Source organism: Lissotriton helveticus, chromosome 2_1 (genome assembly GCF_964261635.1).
Source record: "Lissotriton helveticus chromosome 2_1, aLisHel1.1, whole genome shotgun sequence".
NCBI classification, from domain to species: domain Eukaryota; kingdom Metazoa; phylum Chordata; class Amphibia; order Caudata; family Salamandridae; genus Lissotriton; species Lissotriton helveticus.
The window spans coordinates 1,346,959,871-1,346,985,129 of record NC_136059.1 but is presented as its reverse complement, the minus strand read 5'-3'; the positions used below and the strand labels follow the sequence as shown (position 1 = coordinate 1,346,985,129).

Below are 25,259 nucleotides of genomic sequence, written 5' to 3'. Positions count from 1 at the left end.
CTCCTGGCAGTAGAAACTTTATTTGCACTGTGATGATCGGGTCAGTTCTGATCAGTTCCACTTCCCTGATCCTCCCTGTTCTGTGTCTCCCAGACATCTGCAACAAGGTAGGTCCAGTCGGGAGTAGAGTATCTTCTGCTAGGCACTCGCACCCTACTTGATCTTCTAAGACCCTCCTCGGCTTGATCCTGGATATCTTCTTCTGGATCTGAGTCTTCGGATATAGGAGTAAGCGTTTCTTCCTGGGCCGACCTCAAACTTAGCCTTCTTCTCCTTGTTGGCCAAGTGGCAGCTCCAAGCCTTATTCTCCTATTCCTTGTCCTCCCACTTGGTTCTTGATCGCTCCGATACGGATCTGAGTCTGAGTCGTATTCACTTCTGCTCTCTCCTTCAGTTGCGTCTTCTGTCTCACTGCCGTCCTGCCTTCGCTCTTCTTCTGAATCCGATGCGTTCCCAACTTCTTCCGACACCTCCTCAGCTGCCTCAATCCCTTCTTGCGACTCTTCTTCCACTTCCGGGCTTTCGTCTGGGATGGGAGCTGTTCCTTCTAGAGGTGCTGGAACTCTTCTAGTATGGGATGCATGGATCCAATTTGGCAGCCCCCCGCACTTCACCGCGGTGTTCGTGATCAGGATTACCTGAAAGGGCCCACGCCAGCGAACATCTAGGCAGTTCTTCCGGACGTGCTTTTTAACCAAGACCCAGTCCCCTGGGTTCAGGTCATGACACAGGTTCCTCGCTGCTGGAACTTCAGCCGCATGCACCTGAAGGGACACAGAATGGATGGCGTCAGACAGTCCTTTACAATAATCCAAGATCAGATCATCTGTAATATTCAATAGAGCAGTAGTTGGAACTGTAGGAAGTCTCATGGCCCTCCCCATCAGGATCTCGTGGGGAGAGAGACCTGTCCTCCTATCAGGTGTGCTGCGCATGCTCATGAGCACCAATGGAAGAGCATCTGGCCAACTCAAGGATGTGGATGCCACTACTTTAGCCAATCTATTCTTCAAAGTGCCATTCACTTGTTCCACAATTCCTGAAGCTTCGGGTCGATAACTACAATGCAGCTTTTGATCGATATTCAGTGTGGAGCACAACATCTTCACTATTTCGCTGTTAAAATGTTTTCCTCTGTCCGATTCCAAAGAGGCAGGCACCCCGAAGCGCGGTATCAACTCCCTGAGCAACAATTTAGCCACTGTGAGTGTATCGCACCTACGTGTAGGGTACGCTTCAACCCATCTGGAAAATACGCATACAATCACCAACACATACCGAAGGCGATTGACTCTTGGCATTTCAATGAAATCTAGTTGCATTCTATTGAAAGGCCCCCCCGACCTCCCAATGTGACTCAGTGTGACTGGTGTTCGTTTGCCTACGTTCAGTTGTTGGCAGGTAACACATCGCTTACATACTGATTCTGCTGCTATTCTGAATTTCGGGCAATACCAAGTCTGCCTAAAAACTCTCATCATAGCATCCCTTCCTAGATGTACTGGACCATGTATTTCTCTCGCCATGGGATTAGCTAATTCTTCAGGTAACACAGCTCTCCCATCTGCTGAAACCCAAAAATCCATTTCACTTCGCACACAGCCTGCTATTTCCCATGCCTTTTTCTCTGTTTCAGGTGCGTTCTCCTGCATTATCCTTAAATCCTCCCAAATGTCTACAGTTTCTAACATCATACTTAATTCAGTCTTTTCTTCTGCACCTTCTATTTCCACCTTTGAGAAAGAATAACTTTGTTCCGCACAATAGCGTGCGACTTCATCAGCATATCTATTACCTTGTGACACAAAATCTGTATTCTTAGTATGAGCTACACACTTCACTACTGCAATGTCAACAGGACCTTGTAATGCTTCTATCAGCAATCGCACAAATTCTCCATTTCGAATGGGCGAACCAGAGGAGGTCATGTAACCCCTCTGAGACCACAACTGCCCGAAATCATGAACCACACCGAAACCATATTGGCTGTCCGTGTAGATGGTGACTCTCTTTCCATTTCCTGCTATGCAGGCACGAGTTAGGGCAATAATCTCTGCTACCTGTGCGGAATGTACTCCTTCCAGGCAAGCGGCTTCCACAACTCCAGTAATGGTACAAACAGCATAAGCTGCTCTCAACCGACCAGTATCGTCTCTTAAACATGAGCCATCAACAAAGTAAATTTCATCGGGGTCAGACAATGGCTCATCCACTATATCTGGTCTGGGTTTCGTGCATAGTTCAGTCACATCAAGGCAATCGTGGTCTTCACATCCTTCGCCTTCTATTACCGAAGGTAATGGCATCAAAGTAGCAGGATTCAAGACAGAGCATCTCCTGAGAGTCACGTTTTCTGCGGCAAGTATAACTTGCTCATAACGCGTGAGCCTGCTATTGGTCAGATGCTGCGTCTTCGTCCTGGTCATTAACAATTCAACTGAATGCGGTACATACACCACCACTGGATGTCCCATTACAATACTTTCGCTCCTTTCAATGCTGACACCCGTTGCGGCAACGGATTTGAGACATCCGGGCAACGCTGCGGCTACTGGATCTAATGTAGCCGAAAAATATGCAACTGGTCTACGGGCATTACCGTGGGTCTGTGCCAAGACTGACAAAGCACATCCCTCTCTCTCACAGCAATAGAGTGAAAATGACTTTTCGTAATCTGGCATTCCCAGAGCCGGAGCACGACATAAATCGTCTCTCAGCTGTAAAAACGCCACCAGACATTCTTCATCCCATGGTACCGGATCACTCACCTCCTTGTGCGTCAGTTTCTGTAAGGGCTTTGCTTTCAGTGAAAAGTTAACTATCCACTGTCGGCAGTAACCCACCATTCCTAAGAACATTCTAACTTCTCTCTGTGTTGTAGGCGCATTCATTTTCATTATCGCCTCAATCCTCTCTGGGGACACCTTACGTTTCCCTTTTTCTAACCTGTGCCCTAGATACTGTACTTCTGTCAGACAATACTGTAACTTGCTCGGAGATACCTTATGTCCATTTTCAGCTAAATGATTCAGTAAGGCAATTGAATCTACTTTACAAGCTTCCTCTGTTTCTGACGCAACAAGTAGGTCATCTATGTACTGTACCAGAACCGAGTTCTGTGGCAGTACTAGATTCTCAAGATTCTTTTTCAACAACTGATTAAAGATGGATGGACTGTCTGTGAATCCTTGTGGGATTCGACACCATGTTAAAACGCGATCTTCCATTTTAAACGCAAAAAGGTACCTGCTCTCTTCATCCAATGGGATTGAAAAGAAAGCCTGACAAAGATCTATCACTGTGAACCACTCTGCTTGACATGGTATTTGAAACAATATTACTGATGGATTCGGTACCACGGGACAACATGAAACGACTATGTTGTTAATTTTTCGTAAATCCTGAACTATCCTAAACTTCCCGCTAGGTTTCTGCAAACCCATAATCGGGGAGTTACAAGGACTGCCCACGATTTCCTTCAATATTCCCTGCTGTATCATTGACTCGATCACAGGCTTTATTCCCGCAATCGTTTCCTGGGACAATTTGTATTGAGGCGTTCTTGGAAACTCAACATTTGGTTTTACCAGAATTTTTACCGGTTCTACCCCTTTAATCAATCCTATATCTTCTCCTGTGAAATCCCACACCTCTGACGCCACTGCATCTCTTAAGTCTTGTGGAAGATCTTCTACCGTCAGAGTAGGATATAGTTCTACACAGAATTTTGAATTGGCCACCTTAAAGGTAGCATCATCGTCGGTAGTCTGTACCTCCACTCCTTGTGGGGTGCAGTATATGGTGCAATTCAATTTGCATAACAAATCCCTACCTAACAGACATACCGGACTCGAGTCACAAACCACAAACTGATGTTCGTTCATGTGGTTTCCAATTTTCACAGACACTGGTTCTGTCAAGGGACTAGTCATTCTTTTATTTGCGACTCCTACCACTTGAATTGTTTCCCCTGACATTGGCAAGTCTGGAACTACCGCTGATCTCAGAGTCGAACGAGTAGCCCCAGTGTCCACTAAGAACGTAGTGGGACACCCTGCCACTTCTGCCTCAACAAATGGCCCTCTCTGATCCACTTCTAGAACTGCCCCGAGGGTACAGTCTTCTTCACTGCTCACCCGTTGTCCTGTCAATGGATCAATGTAATAACATTTTTCTTCCTCGATAAACAGAGGCATTTGTTTAAAGACCTTTCCTCCAGCTGCTATCTTCGGTGGCTGTGGGAATTGGGCCCGTGGAGCCGAAGTCCCCCCTTTGGCCACCTTACTGCTTGGGACTGTCACTTTTTGCACTGGGTCTTCTTGGACCTGCTCTTCTACTTCTAGCTCTCCGTTTTCAGGGTTAAAGGGACACTCGCGTCGCCAATGCCCCACCTGATGACACAGATGACACTTTGTCGTTTTCTTTAAAGTGGCAAAGTCTATCCTAGGTCTCTGCCCTTCTTCATTATCTTTGCTCTGACCATTTGGTTTTCGTCCCATCCCCTGCTTCTGCTGGCCACCCTTCCCAGCGGACTGCATTTGCACCACCATCAATTTCTCCTTTAGATTCTTGGCTTTAGAATCTATCTCGTCACTGCAGTACCTCGCATAGCGTAAAATCTCATCTAGTGGTTTGTTCTGCCAACAGATTAAATGTTGCTGTATCATCAAACAAATATCAGGTCTCAACCCCAAGACAAACTTTGACACGAACTGCCCTATATCTTTGGGATCCATTACATCTAGTCCACTGTATTGCTTGAATGTTTTCAGCAATCTTTCATAAAACTCGTGAACTGTCTCCTTGGGTTCCTGCCTTGTTCGGTCTATTTTTACCCAATCTATATCCTGTGGTGGTACCTTATCTTTCAGCCATGCTATTACCCTTTCATACTTTCGCATGACAATCTCAGATGGTCCATTTGTTCGAGCATCCCTCAATGGTTCAGCATTTGGCCATTCGACACTAGTCTTACAAGGGGTCCATAGATCAGATGGGACCACGATGTCAAACAACGTGTTCAAATCTATCCACAGTACTTTCGAGATTTTAACGAACCTCTCTACCTGCTTATACCATTCGACTGGATTGTCCCGCAACTTCGGAAATGAGTTGGTAAATGCGGCTAAGTCTCCTCTACTCCAGGGCACATGTACATAATTTCCATTTGATATTTCTCGCAAAGGGAATGCCTCCATCTGCATTACCCTTCCCTCAGGGGTCATCACATTTGTACTTCGCCTAACTGTGCCCTTTTTCGACCACCTTTCTTCCCATTTATCCAGTTCTCTCCACACTCTTATCCCTGTTACCAACTCTCTTATGTGTGTTTTTAATCCAGTAGTTCTCTTCTCATCTAGATCTTGGTCTGCGTACTGTAATCTGTGGTTGCTCTGCAATGCCCTTGTCCTAGACAAATCCACGGCATACTTGTCTGCCAAATCAGTCAGTTTTTCATGAAACGCTCTAGCTTTCCTAGTAATATCCTTTGCCATGAACAATAACTCATCCTGTTCATACAATTCTATCCTTTCCAAAGGCAATGTTCCATCTATTATCTCATCAACATCTGATTTTAAACTGGTAACATCAAGCCTTTTTGCCTTTATTTCAGCTTTCAAGACACTCAATTTAGCTCCTCCATCCGCATCTCTCCCATCCCAGCTCCGAGATCTACGTTTAGGTATTGGTGAATTATAGGGAGTCCTCCCCTGTTCCCATCTCTCTAAGTCCCATGCCTTTCCATCTTCTCGGGGTGGGTGGTGAAACACTCCTTCATGCCTCCCAGCCTCTCTCTCTCCATCCTGGCTAGTTTCACGGGATAGAGGGTAAGAGGTTCTATTACTCCCTCTTTCTTCCCTACTTCCCTGTGATTCCTGATTATTCGAGGCGTGGCGGGACCTATCGCTGTTCTCCTTTCTCCAATGTTGAACGTCTTCCCCAAGTGTATGATGAAGGCACCTAAACCTATTCTGAAAAGCCCGTACCGCCTCATCTCCTCCGTTCCCCCAGAGACGGGACATTTCCTCACATTCTACAATCTTAGTATTTTGTTCCGGCTGTTCTCTCTGATTTGTAGGACATGCATCCCCTCTATTCTCTTGACTTTGGCCTTCCCGGCTCTGACTACTCTCGCTGGCCCCACAATGAGATACTGTCCCGTTTCCCCTGCTTTCCCACTCTGGTTCCGTTCTTGTCCTGTTACTCGGAGATACTATGGACCCGTCCCATTCTCTCAAATCAGCTCTTAACTCTGAAAAAGATCTTGGCCGCGGTCCCCTTAGATCCATTGGTCCTCTCGGACCTCCCTGTTCTGAATTGGGACCGACAGTTGTGTCTAATGGGGTGTTCCACGTTACCGAACCTGGTAATTGTTTCCATGCATTCGTCACATTATTCCTCCTTTCCATCTCAATCCTTTCCCTATCCAATTGCCTTTATTGTTCCCCTCTATCTCTCTCAGAATTATAGATCGAAACTATGGGTCCTATGGTAACAGGCACTTGAAGAGCGTCTGGCAATCCCACAGACTCAACCCTTTCTGTGGTTGGCGTTTTCTGCACCACAAACCTTCCCACTACACTCTGTACAGTGTTGTTTGGAGGTGTTTCTCCGCCTTTGTTAGGTGTCCATTCCGATATAGGGAGTGGTGTATATCCCTCTATCTCATTCCCATCTTCCCTTGCGAGCCCTCTATCTTCTATCAATCCCACTCTCGGAGGTGGTCTATCCATTAACAATCTGTTTATCAGATTGTCCTCCGACTCGCTTTCCTCGTCTTCTTCCATGAGGTTTCCTCCTCCTGACACCTCCCTCATCGGATACATCTTCTCCACCTCAATAGTCTGTACCCTCCAACGCTTTTCCTCCTCATCCCATTTGGAATCTCGCACTGCCCTTACCGATCGCGTCAGCCTTTGTTGACGCCTGTTCAAATTTCGGTCGTGTGCAGCCTTAATCCATGCATTAAGAGCCTCAAACTGTGTTGGTCTAGGTGAGGGTTTCGATGAGGACATGGTTGCTTTTAGCCGATGTAACACCTCTAACTTAAACGTTCCATACTTCGGGAACTGCATTTCCTCATTTCCTTCCGTAAGCTTATTCCAAGCCCCAATCCACAATATCGTATGCAGCCCCACATTCGTTGCCATATAATGAGCTGGCGTACCCTCTGGGGGAGCCTCTTCCCCGTAATAATGTTCACTTCGTTTACGTTTAAAAATCCCTTTCAAACACTTAAAACACTTCATGATTTCTCTTTTCTCCGCGTTTGTTTACTTCCTGATGATATTCCACCAATCTCAGCGCCGTTCTCACTAACTGGCCTATCCGTACGCGGCTTTCCTCCGACGTCACTCTAGCCGCCCAACCAGAACGCGGCTCTAGCTAACGTCACACCAACCGCTCAATCAGAGCGCGGCTCTAGCCGACGTCACCCGTCCCCCTTCGCAGCAGATCCCCTCCTTTCTCAGCTCGTCTCCTCGGTCATGCACGCATCCCATTCATACTCTGAAAAATGATTACTTCCGTCCAAGCGATCACCTTTCTTTGACTGTACGCCCACAGTCTTTCTGTAGTTGTCACCCTAACTTGGCGAAATGTCTTTCCGTTTACTTCCAGACAATCGCCTTCTCCGATAGGTTACTCACACGCAGTAACTTTCGACCAGCGTCCGTTACTCATACACTCACTCTTACACTCCCCCTATCTTGGATCCACGGCGGTCAATGGTACCTCGTGACCTCCGTACTATGGTCGACAACTACCCTGGATGTTCGATACACCCAAAACCACTTAAGCTCTGGCCTGAACTTAAGATTTCACCAGTTCACCCGTTTACCAGGTTACCAGTTTACCAGGTTGCGCGCGCTCACAACCTTCTCTCTTTCACACTACAGGCATTCAACTCCGCAAGACATTACAATACAAATACAACACAAAACACCGCAATCTGTTCACGCATGACCCTTTTTATACTCACTCTCCGATACTGCTGCTTTTCTCGCACCGTCTGCACCTTTCGGCACACGATTCTTCCGCTGCTCGTCTCTCGACGTCTCGGGCCTTGGGGTAAACTAACCTCTCTAGATTACCTTCCTCAAGAAGATAACCATCCTCACTCTGCTACCAACTGCTAACGCGGGATTACTGGTTACTAATTATCTTACCAAATCCCATTTCCTGTCGACTGAATCGTTGGTACCTGTCTTGAGTAAAAGGTAATCTCGCAGTAAACAATCAATTTAAGAACTTACACCACTCTAAATGACCACTGACCAAAATTAAGTTTTAAAGATTTAATATAAAGTCAAAGATAACTGAAGATACAAACTTCTCAAAATGAGATTAAGAAGATAAATCGGTATCACTATGAACATGAACTTTTTGAATAATCTGAGTCTGAAAAACAGAATAATAAGTACAAGCTCGAAAACCATCAGGGTTGCTAAAATGGATACAAGTTGCAACCTCAAAGTCATTACAGAAAAGAAAAATTAAGGTTAGTCTGTCCCTACACTACACTAAATGACATCCCTACTTAACAAGATCTTTACCCTCTAGGTGTCAGCCGTGGTGATTTCCTAAGAAGATCACGCACTTCTCTTTGTCTCTTCTCTGATAATGGGTCTCTCCTGATCAGCCTATCTGCCTACCCATCCGCTTCCTTAGGCTCCCAAAATCATCTGCTCTGCCCTCCTCCCGGGTCACTTTCCCTAATACCAAATCACATTTCCAATAGAAACGCCCCTTGGGACGCCCCTCACGTGGTACATCTTTGCGCGGTAAAACTCCATGATGGTACTCTTGAAGACCCTCGTTATAGTTGACCTTGGTTCCCAGGCTCCTTCTTCCGTGCGCTGATACCCCCTGAAATTCCTGGAAACTCCTACAGGCCTGCGCAAGGCGCCACTGAACAAAGTCCCTTTCATTCGAGCTGATTAGGACCCTCGCACCTGCATACAGCTCGTCCTGCAGTGGGCCTCAAATTCCAGACTTCACCATATCTTAGGCCATAAAACACTCTCAGAGCTCCATACTGGACACCTCACGACCTCTCCTCTAACGAGCACATGACGATTTAAACTACATGACATTATCTGTTCTGGCCTACTTGATTTACATGCAGCAGGTTCCTGCACTCTTAAAACGTTAACTTGATTTAAACAGCAAACATTCTTAACTAGCATACGTTTCTAAAATAACACATCTATAAAGCATATACTTTTAACCCTAAGTTCAATAGTACATTCTGAAAGAACCATGTCAACTTTATCTCACATTATTTTAGCAGCACGTTCAGGTTTGCTGTGAATTGCCCTAAGGCCTACACAAAATACTGGAATCCAAAATTACATTTAATTCGGACATGACTCTTTTAACATGAGAGAACCATGAGGTTTTCACATATACTCCAACATTTCTACATTTAATCTCACACCGTTATAATTATGGTTACTCTACTTAACATTCTATACATTTCGCTATTGAATATAAAACACTCGTGTGCAAAACATGTTTAAACTAACTACGTGCTTGTAAATATGGCGTACTTATACATTTTTTCAAACTTGTGCTCTCTCAGGTCTGTGCCCTTCAACCATTCGGTTCTCATTTGAGATAGTGTTAATCAGCTCCTTGGCTAACCACAAAACAAGTATACACCTTACTGCATGCGGTTGGGTGTTAGGTGTATCATTCCACTTCCTGGTGACAGTGGCGTAGCAAGGGGGGTGGCAGCCCCCAGGCCCCCACCCCTGCTCTTCAATGCAGGACCGGCTGCCAAAGGGCTGGCTACGCCACTGCCTGGTGAGCTGTTCCATTGCAGTTGCTGAGGGACGGTTTTACATCTGAAAAGTACGATCAATCACCATACATTTTGCTATTCTTATTTTCTTACGTCACATATGAAGTGAACACAAAAACAATCTTTTGTGTTAGTTTTCTTACACTGGAAGACACTTCGGTTCACTTTAGTAAAAAACAAATCAACTTCCAGTTATGGCAAAGGTCTGATTCTATAATAGTCTTAATTAGTAGACCAACCCTTTAGCGTTCCCTATCGACTACATTCAACGCACATAGCAGCTTCTGCACTCAGGCACACTGAAAAGATTCAGCCTGCCTGATAACCCCCCACTACTGTCACCAGGGCGCTGTTGAAATACAAATTCAGCACACTAGGCAAGTTGTGCAAAGCCAATAGGTCTGGCTTGAACTGAATGTGCAAGCCAAACTTACTACCTTGTTCAAAGTTAGCTGTTTGCTTCTGCAAACATGTTCTTGCTCCTTTTTAAGAAAGGTGTTACATTTACCACATGTTAAATAACCGGTATCTCTTACTACACTGCCTCACAACTTCAAAATTGCACATGCAAGACTTAGGATATCATTTTACATTATTCTGCCAAAATCCCTTACTGCACGATAGCTTTTGAATTCAGCATAATTCTCATTACTTTTAAGTAGTATTCATGTGTAGTAACACCTGACAATTATGCTCATCCCTCTTCCTAGCCATCCTTTCATCTGTCCATCCACCTATCCATTCACTCATCCTTTCACCCTCTCAACCATCTACACACTCATCTAGCCAATCTTCTTATAACCCTTCCTACATTTTTTTCACCCTTCCTTCCTTCCATCCAGGCTACCCTCGCGAATGTGCTTTAAAAATGCACATGATATAGAATTCAATATTTCTTCCTTCTTTCCCATTTCGATCTATCCATCTTTAGTTCTTCCTTGCTCCCTCTTGATCTCCTTTTAACACAGGTACTTATGGGCTTCTGTCTGCTGAGCTGCAGACAGAAGAGGCCAGAAAGACCCAGAAATAGCTCGTGGCCTGGATCCTTGCCGACCTCCACAGGATACAATTATTCCTGGGAGTTGCAGAGCAAATAACATTTGCCAGAAGTGTTGTCTATACATAGGGAGAGAGTCCAACATGTAACGAACGGGCGTATTGGATGCCTGTGGTTTGAAGCCATGCTATCACTGGCTCAGCTATGAAATCCAGGATACACTCAGTCTTTCTTCATGGTCAGTTCAGTGGTCGCTTCAGGCCTTCAGTTTGGGCTGCCCTTTCTATCTGATTTTGGTCGCTGAAACAAATATTTTCGGAGTGCCAGAAGCTTCAAGGTTCCCTATGGTTTTAAGGGTGACTGCTCTGTGTGCTATAGACCCTCCTTGCATATGGCCAAGGAAAACGTGCTGGTAACACCGCACCTGCTACTAGCTATACCTCCTCTCTGCAATTACAAGTCTGTCTGCGATTGATACCAGTAACGTGAGGAAATCTGCGCTACAGAATGCAGTGTCTACTGTTAATTGTATGTGCCGGAGACACAGTCCTCCAGATGGAACATGGATCACGTGTCCTCTGTAATAATGAATATAACCTCTTGTGATTGATTGAGCATAGGGTCGGTAAGCATAGTTGCCTATTACTGGGTGGGTGTAGTGTTCCGAAATTAGGCACAATTTCGAATCAGTACTCGTGTGTACATGCCAGACTGGTTTTTGTCTTTGTGCCTTTGTTTGTCTGTGTGTCTACAGTGTTTTTGTGTGTGCGCGTGTTCTTTGGCGTGTGCGTATAATCTTCTCATAATTGTGCGCGTGTCTGTGTATATGTGTCTGTGTTCCTGTGTTTATGGAGCAGGGGTGATTGCTTTGTCGGAATGCCGGTGCGTGCAATGTATGTGGCTGTGAGGGATTAAATGTCAGCGAGGCGATTTAGCACGCAAGAACACCAGACCTTTATGAATGATGTTACAAGACACATATTTTATCATTTTGAACCACCATATTACACGAGAATATGTTTAGTAGGTATTGAGAAAGGGGATTATTGCCTGACAATCTGTTTGATGAACGATAAACTGATCACTCTTCTTCATCCTTCTGTAAAGTGCATGATTTGTGACAGCAGCGCAAGATCTGCCCCAGTGATGTTTTGTTACAGAATCCTATGTCTGACCTTCGACAGCATATTTCCTTTGCAATTGCGCCCCTCTGTGGCGCAGAATAGTAATTTAGCCTGCCGGAAAGTTGTGCTTTCGAAGTTTTTTACCAATTAACAACTTTCCAATGAAGATTTATAACAGTGCACTGTCATGTAGCTGGACTGTGATACTTTTAGTTCTAACACCCATCTTTCCTATCCTTTCTCTCTATAGCACATTTACATTGTCGTGCAGGGTTCCAGGCTGCTCCTCCCCTTGTGGTTTTGAGCAATTTGTGTAAAATAGTCTGAAGTTAGAACTTGTCCATGTCTAAAGTAAAAGCGTTCAAAAAATAAATGTGTAGTTCTTTTCTGCAGAAATATGGCTGGGACGTTGTTTCCATGACACACCAGGTGCAGTGGCACCGAATCCCAGAGGCGTGATGGACTCACAGAACCCTGATTGTTGCTGTATTTAATAATTCAGACAGCAGTCAGTGGACCTTTTCCCTTCCTTGGAGTAGGATCCATGACACACTGGATATGCTACTGAAATGTGGTAACAATAATACAACTCAAATGTTTTGATATGGGAGAAAAACAAGGCAGAAAACAAACGAATTGTAGGGTTTACGTCTCTATGGAGAAGTTGGCCGCCGTAACAAGCTCGTATTTAGCTTACTCACGTTTGGACTAAAAGGCGACCTCGTTTTGCTCACTAGTGCACACATTAGTGAATCCTTAGTTTATGAAGGCGGCTGCAGGTGTTAAGCACCAGCACTCATTTTTGTGGACCAGGATTTATTGGTTTAATCAGACTGTGACCCAGAGCAACAAAGAGAAAAGTAGAAATGATACACAGAAGGGGAAAGAGAAAACATGGATAGAAAAGAACTTGCAAGAAAGAGCTAAAGAGACAGTAAGTGTAGTGTGGTGTAAGAAAGAGGGTTGAAGTGATTTGATCTGCGCTAACACCGGAATTCAGTAGCATCAGAGGCGGGCTCATAAGAAAACTTTAGGCTTCTGCATTTTTTTTGCACTTCAAGAAATGAAAATAGTAAACTATTAGCAGCATTGGCTCTGCCTAACATCTCACAGCTTTGGGTCCTCATAGATTCCCTGTAATGGTCAGCGTGGGAGACATTTTGTAAAGGGTGTAAGTAAAATGGCGTTGACATTGACTAATGGGACATTTCAGTCTTGGCAGGTGCAGAAAATGTTTTTTATCTCACCAGATTAGTGTAAAGCAAATCCATGCCATGCTCACCTCATTTTAAACCCTCCGAAAGCAGCACCATAAAGGGGCAAGAAACGTTTATGTAGATCAAGGGAAGAAACACATGTCTGAAGAGGGAGGAAGAGTCAAGTTGAGTCAATTTCTGCACATTACCAGTCCTTCTCCAGTAACAACTAGGATTGTCAGGATAGTAAAATGTTCTGACTTTCTTCCGAACTGACTTCTTTTCATGTTTCTAGCCTTCCTCTATCTCTATTGCACTCGGCCTTGGTTGTCCTCCTCCCAAGAATCCCCACATGTGGGGCGTCCAAAGGGGGTAAAGTTTTAACTGTGGAAAAAGTTTAGCCGCCCCGCCTTCTGTTGTGTTGACCACCACAAAGAAGTGTAACAAATAAGTTTAGAGGGGAGGGCTCCGACATACAAAAGATGGTGACGTCTGCAGTCGTGACAATAAATGTCATGAAAGATGTAAAAGAGAGTACCTGAGATATATAAAGGCTATGGTAGCAGCACACACAGATGTGGCTATCAACGCATGAAATCTGCCATGAATTTCATTAGCTAAAAATAAGACATAAAATCAGTGTGAGATCAGTGGCAGTCTTGATCAATAGCCAACAACGCGCACTGTTGCGGAAGCAATGGAAGCTCATAGTAGCTGATGAAGAATTTGCATGGCAACACCCCTTGCAGTGATCATTGCAAGTAGTTCATACAATAAAGGAAGTCCTGAAATGACTACACCCTAGTGCATAATCATAATCATTTTCAAGAAATGATCAGAACCAGCATTTCACACATTTGAGGACATAAAAAAACAGTGAGGCCAATTCACCAAAAAGTTGTTTATTGACACTCGTAGAAATATCCCACATGCAGGTGCGGATTTACCAGTTATTGACATTAACTCACATTCTCATTAATACGCCCGGAAAGCCGCGCCAGGCGCATTACTTGGAATATTAGGTGATAGATTAACCTGGATTCCTATTCTCACTGTGCATAATTATACACAGCATAGAACTACGCCCACGTGGAATGGTTCCCGCTAGGCAAATGCAAGTCCCTTGCTTTTATTTTCCTCCAGAGGGAAAACGTTTTTGCCCCGGTGAAAGCTCTTCCTAGAATCCCGTCCTAAACTGAAGGTGATCCGTTCCATTTCCAATCCTAGGAAGGGAGTTTTTCCAGCCTTTGGTCGGCGGACACCTCTCGCCTATTCCAGGGTTGTAAACAGACGAAGAGCAGTTTGGGAATGGGCTCAAACATGCTCGTGTGTGGGTGTTCCCCATCCTACAGGGCTCCCGCTTCCCAACCCTGCGTGAGCTTTACTACACTGCACTGTTTCCTGCACTCGTGGCAGAGAAATCTGCAATAGTAAACACACTGCGCCTACCAGGGGTTGTTTGTGAGTTCCTGCAATGAGTAAATATAGGCATTGTCAGTCATAAAGATATGTTCACAGCCTTAAAGGCCTTTTTGAGTTTCCCCCATAGTTGCAGGAAGCACTGGCTTGATGAATAAAAGGCCAAGACTTATAATAAAAAGAGCATTCATAGAAATGGAAAAGGCCTGAGGTCACACACCGGACAAAGACCTGCACTAAATCCTGTGGGTCTTAGGTCTGAGCAATAAATATATACACCATACCAGATATTAACGTAGACAAACCTTATCGATCATGATAGAAACGAACCCACTACAGCCACAACTGCCAAGACATTCAACATCCTTTATCCCAGCGGCCCCCACTGCATGGAGCGTTAAACATAGAAGACCTTTTGCGTGGTAGTAGCCATAGCTATAAATGATGAAGTCTGATCTGTCTGCCAACACAACACAATTGAAATAAGTAAACAAATGTATTTACTCCATACGTTATCTATGCATTTATTTTTTTGTAACATGCACGAGCAGCATTTTATTATCAAACACTACTTTTAAAGATAGTTCCAGTAATGACCGGTATATGGCATCTTTACTTCTCTATTTAAAACAACATCACACAAGCATCGTTATCATAGCAAATGTTTGATGATTTCATGAAAGAATATAGAACAATATGTACATTTATTATGGAAAATGTATGAACAAGGGCAGTATGCTCTTACAAGTTCAAATTAGTTTTCAAAATAGAGTAAAAAATGGTTTCTACTATTTGTTACTGTACGTCGGTTCACCATTTATTTGCGTGCACTTACCCGTGTGCCCAAAGCTAGTGGTGGTGCTGTCATCCACTGAGTGGGAAACTCATTGAGCCTCAGTGCCCCAATCTATAGTGGCAGACAGGTTCCCATCAATGCATGCCTCTCCCTCACTATCAGTGCAAGGACCATCACTCATTCTTAGTTCTGGTGTCCCACTTCACCGTTAGTGCCAGGAACTGATTCAACAGTAGCGCCTCCGTCACCATCCTTCTGTCACCATCCTTCTGAGTATCCCCGCTCAACATCGTCTCCAGCGCCCCAACTCACTATCATTACCAGCAGACATGGTCCATGCTCAGATAGAGCCCTGTGAGGAAAGAAATTGTGGTACAAATGCTGTTGGTGAATAAAATGAGGCAGCGGGAGGGGGGGCGGCTGATGGTTTCATGACCTTAATGCAGACATTGCTTTGCTCCCCTCTGATGATTGGCACTCTGGGCCCAGGCCCGAGCTCACCAATGACAAAAACTGGCCACAGTTGCATCAATGGAAGCTGTCCAATCACCATCAGTGTCAGGCTTTTCTTTTGCTATCAGTGTCAGGTATCCTATATATCCTAAGTGTGAGCATCCCTGATCACCAGTAGCTTCATGTCCCCAAACGTCGTTAGTGTAAATGTCCTCCACACTACCAAATCTTTAATAGCCAACAACGTAACCCGCCATTTTCAACTTCCAACCTTCTCATTGAAGATCTCATTCACAATCTGTGTGCACAGTGAACAGCAATTCTACAAACCCACAGTGTCAATCCTTTCCATACATCTGCAATCGCCATCAGAGTGCTGCCTTACTCACCTTTGTTACTAAATGTTTAAACTCATAACACGTCTCGATTCACCTTCACACGTCATGGTCATTTTTAACATGGTTCTAGGTGCATCCGCTCACCGTGAGTACTCATGTCCCCACTAAGCCTCACTAGGGGCCAGACAATGTCACATTTCTAGGATGCCAGCTGGGGTGCAGCAAAGTGCCCTTTGCTGCAGCTGGGATCTTCAGTTACTGTCCTTTACCTCAGTGGGGTGTGGGGTAGAGCCACACACAATATTGCATTTTATCCACGGTGCCAATAATCCTTGCATTGACCTTAACCACTGCCCTTCCCCAACCATGCTGGCGACAACTGCCAGGAAATGTTGTGTTACAGATCCCCAAAGAAAAGCCACTTTCCTCACTGCAGTAAAGATTGACGCTTTTTCAGAAGGGCATCTCTGCTCAAAATCAGATGCTACAGTGCTGTGTAATCCAAACTACCACTGTAGTTTTCTGCCAAACTATATGAAAAATGTATACCTGCTGTAAAGCATGGTCAGGCTCAATGTGCATGATTGTTGAGTTAACACAAGCATTTACTTGCTTATTTATTTATTTATGTATTGTATTTATTTATGTATTTTATTTATTTATTCATTTCAGTAACACAGATGTCCATACTGTGGCATCCCTACTCAAGCTGTATCTCCGAGAACTGCCAGAACCAGTCATCCCGTTTGCGAAATATGAAGATTTTCTTTCCTGTGCCCAACTGCTCAGCAAGGAAGAGGAAACTGTGAGTCAGTGTAAATGCACGTTGGCAACATATTTGGTAGGATTGTAATATGGGGGGTGTCTTAAGAACTCATTTCTTGACGTTGTTGTGTTTTCAGTGCAATTCGGTTTTATATATTTTGCTTATCAGTCACAATATGAAGGATGGTACATGCTTTGATGAATGAGGAATGCCTTACAATCCTGGAATTTGCCTGGTGTAATTGCAGGAAAAGTTGCTGAAATTCCTCTAAAAATTGAAGTCCGTGCCCAAAATGAACATGGCCTAGCACACGTTCAGTGCGGTTACTGCCTCATCTGATGGCCATGTGTTGCTGACGAAGTTGTTGCTATAATTGTATCAGGTTCCTCGTAGGGCTACGTTTCTGTGGTCAAAACCAAGTACCAGTACAATAGTATTTGCGCCTATAAGTGGGCCCAAAGCGGAGGAACAACCACTGTTGATATTGAGGGGTACATGCTTGAGTTCAGATGTATGGAGAGCTTGTCACAGGATGAAGGCAGGCTTGTAGGTGTCCCACGTTTTGCTTTCATGGTTAATCTGTAGGGCACCAGTGCAGTTCATTGACATCTGGCTTTGTTATTCAAGGACATTAGACTCGAATCAGGAGCTTTAGGAGTGTTGGGGACCTATTGCAAACCTCTAGCAAAGATTTTCTGTGATCTTGGTTCTTCTCAATTTGGCTTAAGCATTTAATCCTCTGGAACTTCACCCCCAGCCTGTGTTTATAGCCCTAGGTTGAGTAGGATGGCTTTGCTCATCCTTGCAACTGTCATCACATTTGCTGTAAACAAATCACCTCAGAAATGTGTTTTCTCTGGAAGCCTAAATATGCAATCAGCAGGCTCACCCAGTGCAGACCCAGAGATTCTTGCCAACTCTAGCCCCTTAGCAAGGTGCCTTTTCATCTCCAAGCTGTTTAAATCTGTGGCCCCTACCCAGCACTCCTCCCACCTGGAAATGAAAAGATTCCAAAGTGCCAATTGTTAGAAATGGGGTAGCCAATTCTACGGGGGGTAGCATGGTGCAGAGTGGGCAGGCCAAACTCCTAAGGACATGTGTGAAGCATCCATGCAGTACCCACAGACGACACAACAGGCACACCACAAAAAGAGACACAACACCAGTTTTGGTTGAAAAAGAATAACTCTTGTATTGGGTCCAACCAGCAAAAGCAAACCACAGTAATCACAATGTTATGCCAACTGGCGCCAGGGCAATATATACAGGGGGATTATTTGCAGGGTAACTGAAAAGAAGAAAAGGGTAAGTCCATTAGTTTCCAGGGCTGAAATAAAAACAAAGCGTTATCAAATGACATGGAACATCAGCAATATCAATGTGAGGGGAAGAAACACTAGGCATCGGCCTTTGGGCATGTTAGCATGAAATAAAACATTAGGCGTTCAGCATTGACATCAGATGTTATCCTTTGGCCTCGAACCTCAGGCCCACAACATTAGGCAGAACCTTAGCATTGATAACACTAGGCACCCAAGACCGGCATCACCCCATTAACAGTGGTATAACACATGAGGCAGGACCATCTGCAAATAAACTTCATAGCCTGACTTTCACTATCGGCATGAGATCAAGCAAACTCATTACTGCAGGCACAAACTGTGAATCTGAACCACCAGTGGCCCACACCTACGAGTCTCTGTCCTGGCGATAATGGGCCTCCACACTGACAATGTCCGCGGGAGCCCCTGGCTCCCCTTGGCCCAACGTTGCAGGTGCCCGCTGACAGATGGGGCACCTGGAGAGCAACACTGTACTTGGGGGCGGGCAACGACCCTGTGCCCCGGCGCACCCCCAACCCACTACACCGTCGAGCCCCACTCACCGGGCTCCTCGAGATGACTCCTCTCCTGCAGCTGACGGCGGGTGTGGGGCTTCCCTGCCTCCACCTGGGAGCCCCGCTGGCAGCAACACCTTCCGGTACTTTAAGTCGAAGGGGGCAGGCACCGACAATGTGCCTCGGGCCCCCCTCCATGCTCTTGTAGACAGCCGCTGACTCGGCTGTTACCCCGGGGCTTTTCTCTTTGGTTCCAGCCCCTTTGTCGGGTGGGCCGGCCAGGGGGAGGCCCGCGCGACTCCAGTGCTCTTCCCTGGGCCTCCCCGCAGATCCACAATGGCTCTGGGCCTTCCGGAACTCTTCTCGGCCTCGGAGCCAATCAGGATGCGGCTCCTGGGGGCGCGCCGTCAGCCACCAATCAGGGCGCGCCCTCAGATGGGCACGGCGGCGATAACCAATCTGTGTGCGGCGGACTGGGGGTGTGACCGGTGACGTAGCCGGCACCCCAGCCACGTGATGCCGCCCTTCCCGGCTTCACCAGGCCCTGCGCGGGCCTCCTCAATGCCGCGGCAGCCCTCTCCTGGCTCCGCGGGCCGCCGCGAGGGTCCAGGCACTAGCGGCACTCCCTTGGTCAGCGACCCCAAGGTCGCGGCGGTGATCCCAGGTACGGCGCTTCTTCAGACGGCCCTAGGGGCCGTGGTGGTGAGTTCTGCTTTGGCGCCAGTGCGGGGTAGGCACCCGCAATTTTTAATTAGGCACAAGTGCGGCAACGCCAGCACAAGGCGGGGTAGGCACCCGCTAGGGTCACCCACTCCAAAAGGGCGCCAAAACGCGGGGCACCCACGGGGCGTCTCCACAAGCACCACCACGCGGCAACCTACGGGGTGGGCACCCTCGGCGCTCCCAACAAAATAGTTCCTCCGGGCCACACAGCGCTTAGGTGAAGCAGCGCTTCGGGGGCAACAACAGCTTCTAGAGCCACAGCGCTTGGAGACACACAGCTCACTGAGGCACAGTGCCTCTTGCAGTCTGTCTCAGCACATGGTGGCACAGCCCCCTTATTTATATGCCCCTCATCCCACCTACCAGTCAGTGACAGAAGCTTCTAGAATTCTCAGGGGAACTAGTTCTAACTGGCTTAGGGGGAGGAGTAGAGCACCCTGGGTGCCAGGCTTTCCCTCCAAATGCTGGGATGGCTGGGTACCAAACAACTAGACCGCTAACCTTCTGCAGTCAGGTGGCACAACACATAGCCATGGCATCCATTTTAAATGCAGCATGTTACCAGGGTACATTTACACAATGGGGGAAAATAAGTGCACACACCATTGCATTACATTTCCATATTAAACTGTGCATCTCATACCACACATGGCCTAAACAGTTTTCCTACCATGGGGGAGACATCCTAAAATTAGGGGGGTGAAAAGCGAAAATTTGGGAGGGAAAATGGGCCAAGTCCAACACCAATCAATCAGGATTTCACCTGGAGAGTGCTAGTCAATCCTGGATCATACGCATCAGGGATGACCACTTCTGTCCATGGACAAGGGCCACGTACGATAACAAATCACTCAGTCTCAAGAATTTGACGCACTGAAAGCACACTGCCTTCTTAAGCCCTACGCCCAACGAACATAAAATGAGTGGCCCGATCATTTCTGTTCTCTCTTACCCTCTAGGTGAATCTTTTGTAAAACATGTCATTCTTCAATATAATTGAATGGAAGGTGCCTCAAAGCTTGGATCTGTCACAATACTATTCATCTAATAAATGGTCTTGCGATGGTATTACTGCTTGGCATCTACCAATCTGGCAACAATATGTTTTACGTTGGCATGCAAATCCATTTTAAATGACAAGAGGATGATAAAGGCTGCCAACCATTCAGGAACTGCCTGGATGTAATGCAGTGTAATGTACATGTGATTTGTAAAGCGCAAACTCATGCCCGAGGGCCTCTTGGCACTATCAGAGGCGGTTATAGGTGCATATCATTTGGAAAAAAGGGGCTGCTTACTGGGACTTGGTATTTGCTAGTCTTGCGAGAAAAGTCACGTCTTTAAAGCCTTTCTAAAGGCGAGTAAGGAGGAAACAGCTTTTAGTGTCAATGGTAGGCTGTTCCAGAGCACTGCAGTGGTCCTGAAAAAGCTCTTGCCACCCCAAGTGGTCCTCTTAAATGAAGGGACCGTCAGGTTCATGGCAGAGCCAGAGCAAAGAGTCCTTCCCGGGGTATACCAACTAATCTTCTCCTTGAAGCGTAGAGGTCCCTGGCCATGCAATGCTTTAAAGGTCTGGCATAAGGCTTTGAACCTGCAGCGTTGTCTAACGTGTAGCCAGTTGAGTTTCCTAATGGCTCCTCTAGCAGATTCATATGTTGGAATTTTGAATAGGAAACATGCAGCTGCATTTTGCAGAGTCTGGAGACTTTTTCAGGGGACCTATTGCAAGGTTAACGTAAAGACTATTACAATAGGCAATCCTTGAAAGTATCAGGGGGATGATCACAGTTTTCAAGAGTTCAGGGGGTAGAAATCTTTTTTACCAGCCTCAGAGAGCCGAAGGAGGGTGGCTGTAATTCTGTTCACCTGAACTTTCCACTTCAGTTCGTTATCTAGCACTAAGCCGAGATTTTTTACTTTGTTTGTGGGTTCCAGGAGTGGGCCCAACTCAGGCAGCGACCAGGCCAGCATCCAGAAAGAAGATTTGTTGCCAAAAATGACGGCCTCAGTCTTTGTGGCGTTTAGTTTCATACAATTATTGTCCATCCAGTTGCTAACTTTACTCATGCAGGTCTTAAATGCCAAGCTTGGGTCTGTTTCTGGTTTTGTTAATGACACCACAATTTGAGTGTCATCAGCGTACGATGCAAGGGAGAAACCAGAGTTTTTAATGAGTGTTGCCACCGGTGTCACATAAAGATTGAAGAGCGTAGGGCTCAAGGCCGAGCCCTGAGGGACTCTGCATGGCAGGGAGAAAGGCCTTGATGAGATCTTGCCCATCACCACATTTTGTTGTTGGTTGGTGAGGAAGGATTGAAGGAGATCTAGGCAGTATCCCGAATCCCTAGGATTGCATATGGGCAACAAGAATCTCATGGTTGACCGTATCGAATGCCGTAGAGAGGTTCAGCAGGATCAGGGCTGTTGCCCCACCTCTTATTCAACTTTTCTCTGATTTCATCCGTGGCTATTATCAAGGTGGATTCTGTACTCCGCTTTTCCTGAACCGGTGCTGTGTATCATCTAGAAGAGCGTTTTCTTCTAAATATTCAGAAAGTTGTACATTCAACACTGTCTCTGCCACTTTGGCGGCGAAGGGGAGACTTGAAATAGGGAGATAATTGTTAGGGTCGCCGCTCGTAGGCTTGGATCACCAGCGGATTGCTTGTCTGCCCAGGAGGCTGCAGTGGGGATATTAACCGACCAGAAGAGGGACGTGGACGCTTGCTGACGGCGCAGCGGGACTGCGAGTCCCAGGTATCCCAGCGGCTGCTGAGACGCCGCACCTGGGACTCTTCCCGGCTGGCCGCGCCTCTCCCCTGTGTCCACAAAACCGCGCCTCGCGGCCCCCGCTCCGCGGGAGCCGCTCGTAGGCTTGGATCACCAGCGGATTGCTTGTCTGCCCAGGAGGCTGCAGTGGGGATATTAACCGACCAGAAGAGGGACGTGGACGCTTGCTGACGGCGCAGTGGGACTGCGAGTCCCAGGTATCCCAGCGGCTGCTGAGACGCCGCACCTGGGACTCTTCCCGGCTGGCAGCGCCTCTCCCCTGTGTCCACAAAACCGCGCCTCGCGGCCCCCGCTCCGCGGGAGCCGCTCGTAGGCTTGGATCACCAGCGGATTGCTTGTCTGCCCAGGAGGCTGCAGTGGGGATATTAACCGACAAGAAGAGGGACGTGGACGCTTGCTGACGGCGCAGCGGGACTGCGAGTCCCAGGTATCCCAGCGGCTGCTGAGACGCCGCACCTGGGACTCTTCCCGGCTGGCCGCGCCTCTTAGTCCCAATCAACTACATCTTCATTCCATCTCACGCGCACCGCGGGACGCGCGCGGGCGATCGCCGGGCTAAGCCCGGGCAAAGGGCGGGCCGTTCTAGGCCGTTAGAGGCCGGTAGAGACCGGACCGGGCTACCCCTCTGACGCCGTGCTCCGATAAAATACCTTTCTCTCCTCAAGCTTGCGGCCCCTGTGCATCCCATTGCAATATGGCTACCAGGGTCTCCAGGAGCAAGGCTGTTCAACAGTGTTCTAGCACATTGGAAAAAAATTTCCCCAAGGCCAGTGCTCTGGCCAATAAAGGACAACCAGTGCTAGACATTCACCCCGAGGTGGGCTCAGAAAACTTGTTACTGGACTCCCCGGATTCTTCAATTGATGCTAGTACCCCACTACTTCTGGATGCCACCCACCTGTCACTCTTGGATAGTATTGACCAGACTATTGGGTCAGTCCTACAACAACTAAGGACCCCGTCAAACCACCAGAGCGACAGAGACTCACTACGCCTCTCCGGGGCTGTAGATCCCTCCTCTAATGCGGATTGCACGGAAACTGAGTGGCAGGATGTGGGTCAGGCTGTAGTTCTAACAGAACCCGCAAGTAGCAGAGGGGATCAACCATCGAAAAGGAAAAGGTCAAGGAAGTCAAAAGGGGCAAAGAGGGCCAAAGTCGATTCAACCAAGCAAAACCTGGATGTTAGTACAGACATCTCGGCCTCGTCTCAGGTCATTTCCCCAGGAAACAGGTCGGAACACCCTGGCCCTCCACCAACTACAGCCATACCAGTGTGTTCAGGGCCATTCATATTTGGTGGGGCTCCTCTCAACAACACAGACTTGCTCATCAGTTCACTTATGGACATTTTTAAGAACTTATTGAACCCTTTGTCTGTAAAACTGGACTCTATAGAGTCTAGACTGATGGCTTTAGAAAATACTCAAAAAAAAAACAGTCCTGGTCTGGGTCCAAATGTTCAAAGAGTCCCCCGGGAGACTGCTGGGAATAGACCTCCGATCCCAGTAATGATTACCCAGGCCCCAAACGTGGCACCAGTCCAGCAAGGGGACCTGCACAGCAACAATAGTGTTTCTGCCCCCCAATCGCACCCATCGTCATCCCAAACGTCAAGGCCTCCTGTTCCCGCTCCTAGAAGGTCTAAGCAACCTGCACCCTCCCAACAAACGAGAGAGGAGAGCACTGCCAACGGTCACATTGGTCGCCCTATTAGCCCTAATGCTAGGCGCAGGGCGGTCAATCTGCCCCCCGAGCAGTGCCATACACGGCGATTATGGTGGGAGTGCCTGAGCTCACTGGCGACGCAAGGGAGCCGCAGGACTCGCTGCGTAATAAGGTAATTAGTTGGCTTAATACCAACAGGCCCCTCCCTCCGAACCTAAAAGGTGATGTTTTGATGGTCAGAAGGATTCCATGGATTGGTTTTACTCCTAAGAACAGGGCAGGGGACTGCATTATTGTCAGCTTTAAAAGCCCACAGGTTGCCCCATATATTTGTAATTGGCTTGAAAGGCCTGATAAGTCCACCATTGAATTAGTGTCTCTCTCACACTTCTATCCTAATGTTTGTAATTCTGAGGTGGGGAGGGAACAGGGTTGGACTAGAGTGGGATTTGCTGTAGATGGCTCACGATACAGACCCAAGCACAATGTATTTCCCGTTCCTGGTAATTTTATCCATCAGAATAGATTTTCCTGCCTTGACCAGGTGGATTGACCACAAAGGGGGGTTATACAACAGTCTCCAGAAAAATCGGCTTTCGGGGTCCCAGGTAGGAGGGAAGTTAGAGCTGTTCCCGTTACTGATAATAGGGTGCAGGATCCGGCCAAAGAAGGAAGGGCCATCCTAGGAACTATCTCGGGTCAAGAAAAGTCACCATCCAACACCCCGACTGGTCCTAATTTGCAACCAGCGGAGGTGGCTGTATCGTCTATCACTCCGGCTACCACAAATGGCCCGCGAGACCCTGACCTCGCCACAGCTACCGCACCATTCCTTTCTGGTGGGCCAGGACCACCCCCACAAGGTCCAGGGTTGAGAATTCTCTCCTGGAACGTGGCAGGGATCACAAATAAGGCAGGTACACCTGATTGGGATCTCCTGATAAGTGGCAGCGACATCTTCCTTTTCCAGGAGACATGGGCGAGGGAACCACAGACCAGAAGGGGGTTTGAAATTTTCGAAATTCCAGCAAAGTGGAACGGTAGGGGGAGGCCTTCGGGAGGCTTGGCGATCTGGGTAGCGAGTCACATTGGGTGTCAGGCGGTAAAGATGGATACATTTTCGCAGGACATCCAGTGTGTGCTGCTTACATGGCCTGGTAGAACATCTTGGGCCATTGTTAATGTTTACTCGCGACCAGTTGCCGCGCCCAATGAATCCCCCACCTTAGATGAATTGTCTTCCTTCTTAGGTCAATTGTCAGGTGACCACAAGATAGTGATGGGAGGGGACTTTAACTGCCACTTCGAACCCCTAGAAGGACTAAAGGAGGGTGTTCTTACCGCTGAG

General features: G+C 47.0%; 1 protein-coding gene across 3 annotated transcripts in view; it reads left to right on the top strand.

Moving 5' to 3' along the window:
• Nucleotides 1-25,259, top strand: part of ARHGAP24 (Rho GTPase activating protein 24) — a 1,758,332-nt gene that overhangs the window by 1,663,514 nt on the left and 69,559 nt on the right. For all 3 annotated transcript variants that reach the window (XM_078676289.1, XM_078676291.1, XM_078676290.1), the window contains one exon: nt 16,801-16,933. In XM_078676289.1, coding sequence (XP_078532415.1) covers nt 16,801-16,933 — 133 coding nt within the window. The remainder of the gene's footprint in view (nt 1-16,800; nt 16,934-25,259) is intronic.